Source organism: Hyalella azteca, unplaced genomic scaffold (assembly GCF_000764305.2).
Source record: "Hyalella azteca isolate HAZT.00-mixed unplaced genomic scaffold, Hazt_2.0.2 contig16409, whole genome shotgun sequence".
NCBI lineage: Eukaryota > Metazoa > Arthropoda > Malacostraca > Amphipoda > Hyalellidae > Hyalella > Hyalella azteca.
Window position 1 is genome coordinate 379,863 of NW_025946233.1, and position 15,662 is coordinate 395,524.

At 36.8% G+C, this 15,662-nt stretch overlaps 2 protein-coding genes across 2 annotated transcripts; one reads left to right on the forward strand and one right to left on the reverse strand.

Moving 5' to 3' along the window:
• Positions 1–2,006: 2,006 nt before the first annotated feature.
• Positions 2,007–4,795, forward strand: LOC108668599 (thioredoxin-related transmembrane protein 2 homolog). The gene is made up of 5 exons (XM_018155841.1): positions 2,007–2,304; positions 2,686–2,866; positions 3,308–3,500; positions 4,119–4,314; positions 4,524–4,795. The coding sequence occupies exons 1-5, from the start codon at positions 2,158–2,160 to the stop codon at positions 4,617–4,619; spliced, it is 813 nt and encodes a 270-aa protein (XP_018011330.1). The 5' UTR covers positions 2,007–2,157; the 3' UTR covers positions 4,620–4,795.
• Positions 4,796–5,165: 370 nt separating this feature from the next.
• Positions 5,166–12,650, reverse strand: LOC108668598 (probable aminopeptidase NPEPL1). The gene is made up of 9 exons (XM_018155840.2): positions 12,428–12,650; positions 11,742–11,927; positions 9,735–9,905; positions 8,943–9,032; positions 7,706–7,930; positions 7,062–7,377; positions 6,706–6,869; positions 6,473–6,583; positions 5,166–6,198 (listed from the first exon to the last, which is right to left on the reverse strand). Exons 1-9 carry the CDS (start codon positions 12,593–12,595, stop codon positions 5,998–6,000), a joined length of 1,632 nt encoding a protein of 543 aa, XP_018011329.1. The 5' UTR covers positions 12,596–12,650; the 3' UTR covers positions 5,166–5,997.
• Between the last annotated feature and the right edge of the window lie 3,012 nt (positions 12,651–15,662).

The window sequence follows — 15,662 nt, forward strand, 5'->3', positions numbered from 1 at the left end:
TTGTTTTGTTTGATTGCTACAAAATAACTTTGTCAATTTTATTAGTTTGCTAGTGCTACAAATATGTGATTTTATTTTGTTATAAAAATACATCATTTCTTTTGAAGGCCAGAGACAATCTTCAAATTGTGCTGTGTCAAAGTTAGTGACAATCCAAAGTAGAGATTTGGGCAGAAGCCACTTGTGAATCACCTGTTCAAATGGCTTTTTCCTAATTTAATTATTGATAAATAAGTGAAATGCCCTATTTTCACCCGTGATTTTCAAAAGTGCGCATGAAACAATAATTTCTGCCATGATTTTAGGGAACTTATGCCTGATATTCTGTATATAGTGGCATTGACATTTGACAGTTACACTAGGTGAGAAAACAGTGATAGCCTTTTGTGCATTGGAATTTTGCCTTTTAACCAATCATATTTCTGAGCAACTGGTTACACTTTTCCACTCAGTTACAAATAGAATTCACACCCTTGCAGTCTTTTTAGAATTCACACCCCTGCCATCTCGTTAGAATTCACACCCCTGCAGTCTCATTGTAATTTTGACTTATATATTTTGGCAGAATTATTTTTCAAGCATCAATCTCCCTATTAAATTACAGTCCAAGACTAGAAAAAGTGAACTTTTTAATATGACATTGCATCTATCTGCCACCTACAAAAGTGAAAAGTTACATGTTTAGGTTGAATTATAAATTTTTCCCCTAAATGTTAAGTATACGGTGTTGCTAACTGTTCGGGCGCCAGTGTACGATGTTGCTAACTGGTCGGTAGCACCACTGTAACAGGTTGCTTTTCTATGCAACCCTTATATGAATTGTAATTAAGTATGATCTGAGGGTGGTTTGGTTGTAGCTGGATCCGAGGATATAGAGGGACAGCATAAACGATTATATAATATACTTTTAGGATTATAGTTCGGCTTACAGTTTAGGATAATCAGTTAATAAGTTGGAGCTTTAACACTGATGTCTTCAGCGTCCAGTTGAATTAGGGATAAGTCTAGAGTGTATCTTCTACTCTGACGTTAATTTAGAGTTACTGTCCTGTTTGACATGGACAGGAGCAATGGGGTATTCCGTAGCGGTCCTCGCCCAAGACTGACGTTTCCGCGTCTAGGCAGAGCTCATATAGCTACGGTAATTGACGTCACCAAGGGCGTGACTTGATAAACAGGAAAGGCTTATACAAGGAAATGCTCATGAACATATCGCATGTGAAGGATCTTATCTTTCAACAAGGAAGACATCAATCAGGAAATGATGGTATCAACATTGTCATCTTACAAAAGTGGGCAGTTTCATACAATATTGGATTGAAGATCTCAGAAATTTTAGGAAATTTTTATGCCAATAATTTGGCTGGCTATCAATAAAAACAATCTTAAAAATACATAGGTACTAAACCAGGAGATTTACACAGCTTAATAATTGTTAATTTGTAATCAAACCCAAAAAATTTTAGTTCAATTTTAAAATTAATGAACTTATAATGCTATGAGCATGCATATATTTTGGCATGGTTTGAAATTATTACCTATGCTGTGCTCTGGTACTAGTGCTTGCCAAAATTGGTCACTAAAATTAATATTGGCTCAGTTCATTTATCTATCAATTGTAGGAAAAGAGATAAGCCAAAATAAAACTAAATTGTAAGCAAATTTTTCCTATAGGTCTCTCTCTCTCTCAGTTACTTACTTTTTGTTGTACTCAATAATTTTTTTAGTAAGGATACCATTACTTGTGCAGTTAATAAGTGTTAAAATTTACCCTATAATTTATTTATGATTTCCTCAATTGCTCTGAACTCTGAAGGTAAAATAGATGATCAACTTCATTTTGATAATCTGAATCAGTTGTATAGTAATGATTATTTATTGATTAGCATCAAATAATATGAAGCTCCTTGTTATGAATTGTTTTATAAAATTTAAAAATATGTCTGTGTTGGAAATATTTTCCTTGTGATATGTTTCATTTTATTTCATGATTAATTGAATTTCAGGGCTAGAAATATTGTAAAGTATAATTTCAATGCTAACAGAACATACCTGTTGATCTATATGCTGCTGCATTGAATCTCATTTTGTAATGCTATAGATCATTTACTTGGTATATTGAAAAATCTGTAAAATAAATTAACCACAGTGCTTAATATGTCTGTGAAAGAAACATTAAAAGTATTGCTTCATCCCTATCACGGTTTCAATATATTATTTAGCTTGAGTTACATCTGTGCTAAATTGATAGAACCCCTTTGCATCCTACTGTTTCCAGAAGGGACCTCACCAAACCTCAACACAGTCAGTATGCTATGCATATTTTGCATGCATTTTATAAATTATACAATTTAATTTGATGCACCAAGTTGGTTAACTTTATTTAAGAATAATCTCCATTTTTGTTTAAGGTACCTAGTAAAGTTCTATTGGTTATGGTTCATTGGGTATATAAATTGCTTCATTTTAGTATATAAAAATGTTTCTGACTTTCATATCTTGATGTATCTTGTGCATGATGAAAAACTTTGTGCAAAAAAGCTTTTCACTAAACACAATAGATATCATGAATATATACAGTCAACTGTGACTTGATATAATTTTGAACTATCGGTATTAAACTTCTTGACATGCTAAGCAATTGAATTCAAATGAAGAATTCATCTCATGAATATTATATTTCAGTGGGAGAGTGAGGTTCTGTTCTTCTTGCTGGTGGTGGTGATGTTCAGAACTCGACGCAGTGGAGCACGAACAACCATTGCATATATCACCACAGCAACATTCTATGCTAAAGCCTGCAATCTCATCCTATGGTTCTCTGCTGATCCAGCCAAAGGAATAATTTATGTGGCCTCCCTCTTTGGTGAGAACATTTTCAGTTCCTACTTTTTTCAAATTATTTTTTGTGAAGCCCAATATGAGAACAGCTTAATATTTTTTGTGCAGCTGAGCCTATTTTAAATTCTGTTATTACCATTATTTGTACTCTGAATTTATGCTCATTTGGGTAAATTTTATTTAGCTTATGTATGTTTTTGAAATTTTCAAACACATTTAGTAAGACTACTGTTTTACTGAATTATGGCAGTTTGATTGCTACCTTACCATCCATGTTTGAGTCAAAGATAATATTCATTATTCTTCAAGGCAAAAGTGCTCTCTTCACAACTATAAGTTTGGTGGCAGTTCTAAGAGTAATTCCTATGTCTACCTAGTTGTAAATTTGTTGTTAACAGCGTACACATGAGAGTTCAGATTGTAGATACTGACCATAATTTTGCTTGCGCATTGTTTCTTTTTTCAGTGCATTTCCTGCTGGTTGGAGAGCCTGTGTACAGCGGTCCTGAAGCCATCACATACTTCCAAGGCTGTGCTGCTCTGGACGAGGCGCTGGAGAAGAGCAAGTCGGAGTCCAGCGTCTGGCTAATAGCTTTCTATGCAGCTTGGTCGCCTCCTTGTACCACTCTTGCTCCTATCTTCTCCAAGCTCTCTCTCGAGTAAGAACAATAAGTTTATTACTTGTTGAGCAGAAAGATTGGAGGTTTTATTCTTGTGCAATTTGTCAATATTATATCATATTTATTTGTTTAATTTCATGTAAAAATCTGTATGAAAATTGGCATAATCTTAAGCCCAAGGTGTTTGTTTATACTTTTTTTGCATTGAATTATGGTTTATCATCAAATATATTTTTTCTGTTGCAATTATAAAAGTTCAAACTTTGTTGTAGATATTGAATATTGTGGGTTGTACCATTCTAGCTGCCACAACTAATTACAAAACACAGCTCTTGCTGAAAATTCTGCAGATTGGTCGAGAATTCATGATCGTTTAAGCAGGGCCGTATTTCCTACAATTAAGCCACTTTTAAAACTAGTAATTGTCCAAGTGACGTGTTGGAGGAATAAGTCAACTTCAGTTACTTTCAAAGTTATTGTTTAACAATATCACATCTAGAAACAATTAGAAGCATCCCATTAATTATGACTTGATTCGTTACACCGCACAGTAAAACTAACATCAGTTCAGCCTGTTTAGGTAGTATAAGCGTCACATAAGGGGATAAATTCGTCAAATGGCTTACTAAAAAGCGTAAATACTACATTGTTGTGCAGCTACGAACTCCCAAACTTGAAGTTTGGCAAGGTGGACGTCGGGCGGTATCCCGAAGTGGCCCGCAAATACCACATCAACGACACGCCGCTGTCATTGCAGCTCCCAACCATCGCCATATACAGGGACGGAGAGCTGCTCATGCGTCGACCTACTCTTGATAGCAATAAAAAGTTCCAAAAATTCTTTTTCACAGAGGTGAGATTCTCCTAAAATGGAATTGAACATCTCTAGTGTATTAATTCTAAATTTAAGATATGTTACATTTAAGTTTTTCTGGAACTAAGCCTTGAGAGCACACAGCGAAGAAAGGTTTGAGGTTGACATTTTTACATTTTGTTACCAAAGTTCCACTTTCAGTGCAGCAAAACTTTCATTATCTATTTAATTGAGGTCTGTCTTCACAGGATAACATCCGGGCTGCCTACGATCTCAACAACGTCTATTTGGACTGCAAGAAACGATTGAAGGAAAAGAAACAATCCCGGGTGAAGACTGACTAAGCATCAATGTCACTACATTAATCACCAAGGATGCAAGCCTAAACTAATGTTTCTTATAACAAGAAACTTATTTTGTATACAAGCCGAGGAAGGTTAGTTTTTGTTTTCAGGATAAAATGACGCATTGTTTTATAGCTACAACAGAGCGCTCTTGTAAATAAATGTCCACTGACGGAGATTTTTTTTCCAGTTTCTAATTTCTATTTGAAGCTTCACTGATTGCGTTAGGAACTATGGTTATAAAAACCGCCGATACATTACCCAATGAGGGTGAGGGAGATAATTAACGTCATATATCGGTGCCTGAATTTCCTAGTGTAAAAGCTAATAGTGTCCGAGTTCAATTAAATAATTCAGTACAATCAATTGTACTCCGACTATGAAATCTACGAAAAAATTATCTTTGAACAAGAGAAATCACAAACGCTTCCGCAATGTATGAAGACGGTCATACGGCTTCTGCCTTTCACCATGCTGGTCTTTCACTATTTAGCTGAGTCGTCAAAACTGAGCGTCACCGAAGGGTTTAGGAAGAAAAACGTGGAAATGAATGCAAATTTATTTTAGCGCCGTACAAGAAGTGTCACAAGCTAACGATAGCACGATAGCCTTGGAAATCAGACCAAGTCAGACGCATTAGATAGGAAAGGAAAACAAGCTTTCTCAAATCGGATTTAAAACCTATTTTTAAAATAAATTAAGATATAAAAACTGACTAAACTAAGAGGAAGCAGGAGTGGGTGCTGCAGGTGACTAATTTCGAAGTTCCAGGGTAACCATAAAAAAGGTAACTTGATTCACAACTTAATTCATAGTTTCGACCAAAAAAGTTAGATATGGCGACAGTAGCATAAAGAAAATCTCAAACCTAACAATGCTTGTAACCCGGTACATTGTCAAATGACGATTGCATCCTTGCCTTAACTCGGCAAATGTCACGCCTCTTCATGAACAGGCACCATGCAAGAATTCACCCACCGTCAAGCGCTCCTGATGCAATGATAAATTAGTCAAGCTCTCATTCGAGGTAAAAAATAATAGCAAATAACAGGCGTGCTATTAGAACGAACGGTGAAAGTTGCAAGTAACTTACAGTGGCTGATAAAAATTCTAGTCTTTACAGGCCAAATTGCAAGAAGCTCACAATACCTAGTTACCGTATTTGTGGAGGACTTCAAGGCTCTAGAATATCAGCACCGATCCAGGATCTTCGATTTCATCCTTCATCTCCGCCATGCCGTCTCCAGGACACGAACTCTATGGCCCAGAACTTTTAGTTTCTAATTCAAAAAAGGCTCTATTTGCGTGGTGTTACGCATGGCATTTGTGTGTCAGGAAGATCAAGAGCTTAAAAGCAAGTGCCTAAGTGACCTTGATCTCATTCTAATCTAGTTTTCTTGGTTGATGGCTGCTCCTGCTGCATGCGGTCGTTCTGTGGGCCAGATTCTTCGTTGTTATTCGTGTTGGCGGAGGAAGCAGAGGGCAGTGGAGTGGACAGAGAACGCAGCAGTTTGCTCTGACTGTGTTCGCCGAAGATGCATGGCAATAAACCAACACCGTAGCCAGTGGCACGCTCACCCTGCTCAGTATTTCAAACGTATTTGCATCGAAGGAACATACACATCACACCAGTTATTCTTTGAAATGGACTCATACACAATAATTTTTACATTTTAAGCCTAGAGTATGTACAATTGCAAGCAAAAAGATTGATGAAAAGCTCACAACCTAGATCGTTAGGGGCTATGTAAAAAGTAATGAGTATGGGACGGTGAGATATCTTGCATTGTAACCGCTATTGATACAAAACAGGATGTTGGTGCAGTTCAAGTACTCTACAGTAAAGCACGCACGAGGTACACAGGAGCCGCCATGTCGATGTGCAGCCACAGCCCGGAGAAGTCGAAGCCCAGCTGAGCGGCGATGAAGAGACCAGCACATGACGACGATGCGTTGTTGCGGTCCTGAAGGCAGTAACAACACTCAATAACATTCAATTAAGAAATCCATATTAAGAAAGACAATGAATTTACATGATGCGAACAGCACAGCTGCACAACGGAGGAATTGGGGAAATTTTACTCACTGCTGCGGAATTCTTCATGTCAGCGACAACCGAAGCAAATTCTGGGAAATGGAGTTCAGGGCAGTAGGGCAGGGCGTGTGCCAGTTCTCCCGACACGCGTCCTGCTCTCACTGCGCACTGCTCCAGTTCGTCATTGTTGCTCACCACTGCGGCGTGATATTTGCCTGCCACAATACGGCTCATTACATCACTGCTCTGCAACCATCTTGTTCATACGCCCAGTTAAATAATCTCCACTATTTTCATAAGCAAGATGGTTGCAAGCTTAAGTGATAACTTGAATGGAAAACAATTAGAGTAATTAGAACAAGATGAGAGGAAATTAGAACAAGATGATAGGAAATGTTGATAAGTACCAGTGGCAGTAGCCTGGGCTCCTGTGAGCGTGGCCATGTCCAAGATGGTGTCGCACTTTAGGTCCTTATAAGCATACACAACACCGTCGCCCAGCACGAGTCTGCCCTCGGCATCAGTGTTGTTGATCTCAACGCTGCGGCCGGAGTACAGAGTGTGAATGTCGTCCGGTTTGGTCGCTTTGGGGGATACGGCGTTCTCAGCTAAGCAAAAGACAGCGTGCAGGTTCTGGTCAAAGCCTGATTTCACTGCAACGTAAAATGCGCCCAGAATGCCTGCTGCTCCTCCACAGTCACGCTTCATTCCTGGCATGGTTGTCTGTAAAACCAAGATGTCTTAAACACGTGAGCAGGGCAAAACGATCGTCTCATTTATGCAATTCCAGCACAATTTTGATAGAAGAAATAAATTTAGCACTAAATTCTTGTATGGGTGATGTTAAGCCTACAAATATTCTAAGGCATTTAGCTGGCGGAATAACAAAAATGTTTCACAGTAGCTGTCAAAGTGCATAGAGGCATAAATAATAATAGAGACACTTACAGGTGCATGGTTACTGTTAATTTGTGCGTAATGAAAAACTCGAATTTATCACTTTCATTTGAAAAAATTGGAAGATGAAGGCAACGTTGAAGTAGTCTACCACCTTAGTCTTCATGCTAAGTCCTCCGGTGTCATAGACGATGCCCTTGCCGACCCACGCGATGTTCTGTGACGCCCCGGGCGGTGTGTGCGAGAGGATCACCAGCGCAGGTGGGCACTCCGCCGCCTTGCCCACGCCCCAAAGGCCACCAAAGCCCCGCTTTTTGAGCTCTTCTCCTTGGATCACGACCGGCACGATGTTCAACTTGCTGCCGACGCTTTCTATTTCCTGCAACAAGATTAATTCTAGTGAGATGATTAATTTAGATTCTAACTACTAACTAATAAATAATACATTATTCAAGTAGGAAAACGTGATTACGAGCATATCAAACTAGCGTTAGTGTTGAGCGAAACAAATGGTAGTTGTAGTGATGAAATAAGCTGAAAAAATAGGTGAATGCAAAACGGGATTAAGGCACGGTAATTATCAGAAGACGGTGAGTTATTACTGGCGATACAAAATAAGTAATAAGTGCAACATTGCTGATACACTCCTGATGAACCTGCGTCTGGGGTTTCCATAAGTGAAATTATAAGGAAAATATATAACAGTAACAATATCTCCTGTTACAATTACATGAGAACTCTAGATTAAAGAAAGAGGCTTTTCTTGCAAACTAGGGACTTACATGTAAACCTAATTTGAAAATCTCCAAAAAATCAAATTCCGTTGAATTTTGACGTCCAATAATAAATCAAGGGAACGTCAAAATAGTAAATTACTTATTACTAAATGACAAACTTCGTTGTAGATATTGAATATTGTGGGTTGTACCATTCTAGCTGCCACAAATAATTAGCAAAACACAGCTCTTGCTGAAAATTCTGCAGATTTGTCGAGAATTCATGATCGTTTAAGCAGGGCCGTATTTCCTTGCAATTAAGGCACTTTTAATTAATTAAATTTACAACAATTTATTTAATTTAATTAATTAAATGTTCAGCTATGACCGTGTGTGGAATAAACTGAACGAATTGGAGTCTGTTTTTATATTTCTTGGAATCTACCTACTAAATGAAGTAGAGATCAGGAGCAAGAGACAACACGGAGCACAATGGAATTCCACTCACTTGGACTACTGGGTCGTTACTTCTAAAGTTACTCCCGTGAAAGTTACTTCTATGCAAGCTATAAAATATATGTACTGTTTATTATATACCTCAATGCAAGCTATATACCATCAATGCATATACCTATATACCTTCAATGCAAGCAATATATGTTGTCTATTATATACCTCAATGAAGGCGGTGGTGGTCATCTCCTGGGCGGGCGTATCCACGATGCACGCCGCCAGGCGGATGCCAAAAATCGCAGCATCCAACACCTGGGATGAGGGTTCCATTAAATTAATGCATTAATATAATTAATGAAATAATTGCAACAGTCGCTACAGCAGTAGGCACAGTATCAGCGACATGGGAAGTTATCAGAATGAAATGATAGCCTCATGAGCAAATTATACTTGGACTTTACTGAAATATATGCAGAAAATTGATAACTAATAGCGAGCCAGAAATCAAGTTAGATACAGAAAAGTGCACACCATATATTATAGGATGTTAATCGAATGAGTTATTCACTTATAGAGTCAGTAGCACACACTCTAATGATAATACCTGTTAAATATTGATTTTATTCGGAAAGATTTCTTAAAGGACTCAATTTCACAATTGCAGAAGATGCCCAGTAAAAGTCATTATGTTGCAGCAAACTCCCCACTGGGAAGTGTCTCGAAATTGAAGTGACCCAGCACTGCAACGCTCATTTCAAGCCTCGGATTTAACATGCTGAATGAGATTTGTACTTCCTTGAACGGGCTTAAGAAAGAGGACTCCTGCTCACAAATTTTGAAGCTTTTTGAATATACAGTACGGCAATATTGCTGGAGTGCAATCAAACAAGAAGCAATATTTTGGGAGTGATGCAAATTAGTCAGACATTAACATAGTACCAATTCAATGTTTATAACACTTTGGGACGTATTATAATCGCAGTGCAGTGATGACACAAGAAAGGAGCAGCTCACCACCAAGTCCTGAGCAGAGAGCTCCTCAGTGTCGCTGCCAGCCAGGATCACCTCGATGGTGATGGTCTGCTTGCGGTCGCTGTTGACGACGCTCGACTTGCGTGAGTAGAGCGAGTAGGCGCGCGCCACCGCGCACACACTTGCATACACATCGCGCCTCTCACACACCAGCTGTAAGGCAACACATCCTTTGCTGCAGCATGATATCATCAAGTCTGTACACTTCCCCCATCAAGAAAAAATTACTTTCTAGTATATAAATGACACAACCTCTCAACATCACAAGAAATAATTCTATTTCAATGAAATGTTCTAATTTCTCAATCAGCATAATGAAAAATTTTACATGATCAAATAATAGAAAGAGACAAGATGAATTGAAACGGAAGTTGTTACAAAGATACGGGAATTTTATGTCATGCAACAACTGAGTTTCATCATATGCCCAAAGAAGAGGACTGGGTTGCCTGTAAGCAAGCTTCAGTAATTGGGCTGATTTTATAGCTTCATGGTAGAGCTTCACCATGCCATGGCGTTAGCATAGCTTTTTGATAGATGAACATATGCTCACAACTATAATTATTTTTAAAATAATTTAGACGTAACAGATTAGTAACTTAGGATTGTTTCCCATTGTGATAAATTTGCACGATTATTTTCATAGCATCAACTTGAGAGCTTTACAAAAAATCTAATGAGCCTAGCAATACTGCAAGCAGTGTGGCATCAATAAAAAGGGCTGGACCGCTCGCACGGGCACCGTACAGCTAAAGTATAACTCATTCCCTACACTACAGGTGTCTTGCAAGTTGCAACAAGCTATTGGTGGAGCGGTATTCTGGCTGTGAGCCACGAACAACGGAGCAATTTAGGGAAAAGTTGAGTAATTATATTTTGATTCAAGCTAGAATAATCAGAAAATTTGCCTTCACATGATCTCTTATCCCAGAAAATTTCACTCAAATGGATTCATTATTATTAAATTAACTTGTTTTCACAAGCAAATTTAGCCTCTAATTCTTATTCCATAAGATAAATGTATTAGCATTGACCTCTTCATGAAAACACACATATATGTAAATAGGCAAAAATTAGACCTTTTCAAACATTTTTGCAGAAATATAATAGAAATCTTGTAAACAAATGTGTCTTTTGTTAAACCATATATTGTGCATGAAAAATTATGTGTTCACATTCCTACTTATTGATGATTTGGATTATTTCAAAATCAAACAATATTCATTTTAGATAACTGGCCATGTCTTTTTTAATTAACAGACAAACAATTGACAAATTCTTTTAGAAAAATGCCTATCAGAGATTCTAAAATTGAATTATTTACCAGACCAGACATTGTAAACAATTTGTTACTACCTTCAAATAGCATTCCCAGAGTTCCCTATTCTCTTTCTTCAATAGTCATTCTATGGCCTTAGTGAACATCAGAAAGAAAACTTGCAGTAGATCCTATAAGTAGAAGAATTCTAACACTGCTACCAAAAGTGGGAACAAGTTCTGCTTCAAGTTTTACTTTACCATTGGAATTTCTTCATAGGTTTGACTTAGGTATTAAGAAGAAATAGTACTAATATGTATAAATGAAACATTAGGGTCATTACTTCTGGTCATACTTTGTGCATACATTAAGAGCTGCTCAAGTTTCGAGGAAGTTCCAGTTTCAATTTTGGTCATGAATGAGCTATTCCTTATTAACAATTGTACATCAAATCCAGCAAATGTGTGGTCTTGACTTAGAAGTAAATATTAAGTAGGGGATTTTGGCCATTTGTGTTCTCATTTTTACTAGCATGAAGGAAATATGAAAGCTGAGATAATTATGTAATGAAATGAGCCATAAATTTAGTGGCACAAACAAAACTGTTCTGATACAAGATTAACAAGTAGGTCCTATTGTTAGCTACTGTAACCAACTTAGTACTTACTCCTAAAATCTGTGTTTAATTTGCAAATAGACACAACAAGTTTGACTGCTGTAAGCAAACCTACCACAATATACTCCTCATCTGCAGCAACAGTGTGTGACCGGACAATCTTTGTTATGTGATGGGCTCTGGAGTTGGTGTTGTGGCGAGTCACTCTTGTAGGCAGTGCAGCAACAGAGCACAGGTTTAAGTACAGAGACACACAGTCTGTAGGACTTGGCTGCAAGCCTTTTACACCATTAGACCAAACCTGAAAAAAGTCAATAATTAAACAATGCCGGAATTAAATGAAATAAAAGTTGAACAATTAAAGTAACTTAATTGGAATAGTAGGATTTTCATTATTAGATTGGAGGAGAGGTATAAAATATGTTGATTTTTATTGGAAGTGATAGTATTGCTAGCAATGTCAAAGAATAGAAAAATATCAATTGAAAAATTTGTTAAGGGACTTTGGTGAACAGCAAATCAGGTGAGAGAAAACCCACCTGACCATGTAGCATCACTGCACAGCAATCATTAATGTCATAAACAGATCTATTTTGACTGCTGATGTCAAATGATGTGTATGGAATTAAAATCAAATTTAAAAGTATCACTTCTACTGAAATGATAAAATGTGTGAATTAAATAAAAACAAATGCTAGAAATTGTGAAATTTTTAATTAGAGGTGCATATACTGCATAAAGAAAAAACATGCAAGTGAAAGGAAAACAAGCACCAGCTTCATTAACATGAGAGTTTCTTACAGTTTCAGTGACGCGGTTCCCCAGTTTTGCAGAAATATCAGCAAAGTTGAGCAGCTGCAGATGCTTCAGCTGACCAATAATCAACACAGGGTTTTTTTGTGGGTCACATGGGGTGAGACTTGTGCTCACCTGCACTGTTGTATCTTTGATACACATCTTTCTGGACATAAACTCACCTCAAACAGTATATATCATCTAATTTATCATATTTATGCAAGCCTTTCTGAAATAAAATTATGAAAGAAGACATAATATAACTTTATGCTGTAGATTGTTGCATTTACACTTTGATGTTAGGTTTTGTTAGCTATCTCAAAACACCTATAAATCATTTTAATTCAACATTTTAATCCAGGGAAAATGTTGAAAATATTCAAGTTTCTATTCTGGCTAAATCATGAGACTTTTTGCTTTTTTGAGATAATTAAGTTTGATTTCTACACAAATAGAAGAATTCTGTTTAAAAACTTTTCATTTGTGAGTTGAGTCTGGTGGCACTAGTTTAATTATTGCTGTATTTTTACAACACTTCTCTTTAACTTCACTTCTTGTTATTTGTCTGCCACAAATCTTATAATCAATATTTAACACATTTCTACCTCTCCATTCAATCTGAAATTTTGCATTAAAAAATTTTCCTTTTTGATATTAAAAAAAGTGAACAAAATAATTTTGTCTGCTACCGTAAAATGGGGTTACTTTAACCAGCAGGGTAACTTTGACCACTTTTCGTTTTTGTAACAAAAACCCCCAAAACTCAAAAACGATTTGATATAGAAAAATTTGGTTAATGGCCATCAAAGGCCTAATACTGAGGCTACGTAACACAATAGAAAGATTTTAAAAGTTTGCATATCTTACAGGTTAAAAAATTAATAATGTGACCCACGAATAAGAGCTATTATTTAAAGCCTGTAGGAGTACCCCCTCCAATTTTTTTATTTTTTGGTAAAATAACTCTATGTTTTGATGCATTGTAGAAGAACTCTTCTAGTTACATATGCAAAAGACAAATTTTAGGAAAGTGTCATAGTTTGCAAATGGGGGGCGCCGCTCCCCAGTGGGGGGCGCCGCTCTCCAGTGGGGGGCGCTGCTCCCTAATGGGGGAACTTTGACCACCTAATGGCAGCCGTGATGGGGTAACATTGACCAGCTTGGAAATTAAGTTAAAATTACCATAGGTACCCATATAACATATTCTGTGTTTGATACATCTATTAATGTTTTTTTTCTTTATGTTTCAGACTCTACAGAGTCTTATATATGGTAATTTTAACTTTATTTCCAAACCGGTCAATGTTACCCCATCACAGCTGCCATTAGGTGGTCACATTTTGCCCATTGGGGGGCAGCGCCCCCCATTTGCAAACTATGACACTTTCCAAAAATTTGTCTTTTGCATATGTAACTAGAAGAGTTCTACTACAATGCACCACAACCTGGAGTTATTTGGAGTTTATTTTACCAAAAAATAAAATTGATTTTAGCACCCGGTCAAAGAAACCCCAAGAGCTGGGGTAACAAAGAGCCTCACTTTTTTTGAAATTACATCAAAACTATGAGAGGCAGGAGCCAGTAATTTATGGTACCTAAGTAAAGCTAGAGTATAGACCTGCATTTTGCATGTTTCAATTTAAGTTTAACTTATCTAGTAGAAAAGTGGCATCATTTTGAAAAAAAGTGGTCAAAGTCACCCCATTTTACAGTACATATCTTATAATCAATATTTAACTTTTAACACACTTCTACCTGTTCAATTGATATGAAATTTTGCACACTTGCGCAAATTTGGAGACAATGCACGTATCAACTGACAGAATAATTTCAACAAATTCAATAGTATTTAATATTTATTTTTTAAGTTTAAAAATAAAATTTAAAATTCATTATTTTAATATATGATAATATAATTAGAAATTCATTGTACATGTGTAACATCGGAGACACTGCATTCTTTAGAAGTGTTGTCTTTAAAAAGTAATTTTTAAGTGCATATTATTAGTATTCTGATATGACTGAGAAATTGAGTTTGATAAAAAAAAACATTTGGGATGATAATGGCTTGCAGACATTCTATGGAGCCTGGAGGTTTGAGGTGGATGATGGCTTCAGACTTCATTCAGATTGTCAGTCTGTCAGACTAGGCCTACCTAAGCCTCTTGCGAATGATGGAATTCCATGAATAGGTAGAGCTTCTCAGCTTCTTATACTATCAAATATTGATACAGCTGGGTTATGAACAACAACAAGAAATAGGTCCTACCGTAGGTAGCTACCTACCAACCAAGTAATAACAAAAATTTTAATTCAAATATATTCAATTAACTAGGATAATAATGGGTATTGGATTTGGCCATTGGGTAACATGTACCAGTACGGTACCTACCTAATTAATACCAAATAATACAAAATTTGTAATTATTAGATAAAAGGTTTAGACAAAATTATAATATATAGCCTACCTAGCAGTCTAGCAGATTGAACAGAGGCAAATAACCGCAAATTCAATGCTGATACATAACAGATTAAAACAACACTAACGGTACGTCGGTACCTAGCTACTTGAATGATTGAATCTAATTTCTAAATCATTAAATGACAGTTGACAACTTGACAGGTGGCCCAAAGTGACCTCAAACTCAAAGGCCTCCTCACTTATCAGTTCTATTTAATAATAATAGTTGTAATAATTTTAGTAGCTCTGCCTAGGCAGCTGAAGGCTACGTAAAGAAGATGTGAAAAAGCCAGTTGGGTTTTTGTTTTTATAGCTCCACACTTACGGAGTTACGGTCAGGTTAAAGGTCTAGTAGACACTTCACTCCGCCTCACACTTGGAGAGTTAGGTAGGTACTATTAGTGATCAGATTTCAGACCCTTAGTTTATGTTCAAAATATTGTAGTTGTATGGCAATGGTCTACACTCTACAGAAAAGTTCAATCCAAATTCAAGTAAAGCGATACTTAGAACTACGTTGATTTGGTGTTTTAAAATGGGTTAAGCTAGGAATTTTAACTCTACTATGTAGGCCAGACTCTCTTGGCAGTCGAAGAAAGTTTGTGACTTGTGCCGTATGCGGCGGTATGCGTCGTTTACGGTAACAGAAAGTGTCAGCAACTTGAACCGAATACACATTTCGAACCAACAAGAAATTTTTGTATATTTCTAGCCTCGTGAATATTAGTCATGTAAATTTACAACAGAAAACTACAATCTATTGTATGAATGTCAGAGACT

What these genes read in the sequence shown, in the direction of transcription:
- LOC108668599 (XM_018155841.1), top strand. Translation starts at nt 2,158, where the DNA reads ATGTCTGTGAAAGAAACATTAAAAGTATTGCTTCATCCCTATCACGGT. An exon ending in TTATGTGGCCTCCCTCTTTG is followed by an intron (nt 2,867 to 3,307) that starts GTGAGAACATTT and finishes TTCTTTTTTCAG; the next exon opens with TGCATTTCCTGCTGGTTGGA. An exon ending in TTCTCCAAGCTCTCTCTCGA is followed by an intron (nt 3,501 to 4,118) that starts GTAAGAACAATA and finishes ATTGTTGTGCAG; the next exon opens with CTACGAACTCCCAAACTTGA.
- LOC108668598 (XM_018155840.2), bottom strand. Translation starts at nt 12,595, where the DNA reads ATGTCCAGAAAGATGTGTATCAAAGATACAACAGTGCAGGTGAGCACA. An exon ending in CCACCACCGCCTTCATTGAG is followed by an intron (nt 7,931 to 8,942) that starts GTATATAATAGA and finishes ATCTTGTTGCAG; the next exon opens with GAAATAGAAAGCGTCGGCAG. An exon ending in AGCCCAGGCTACTGCCACTG is followed by an intron (nt 6,870 to 7,061) that starts GTACTTATCAAC and finishes GTATTGTGGCAG; the next exon opens with GCAAATATCACGCCGCAGTG.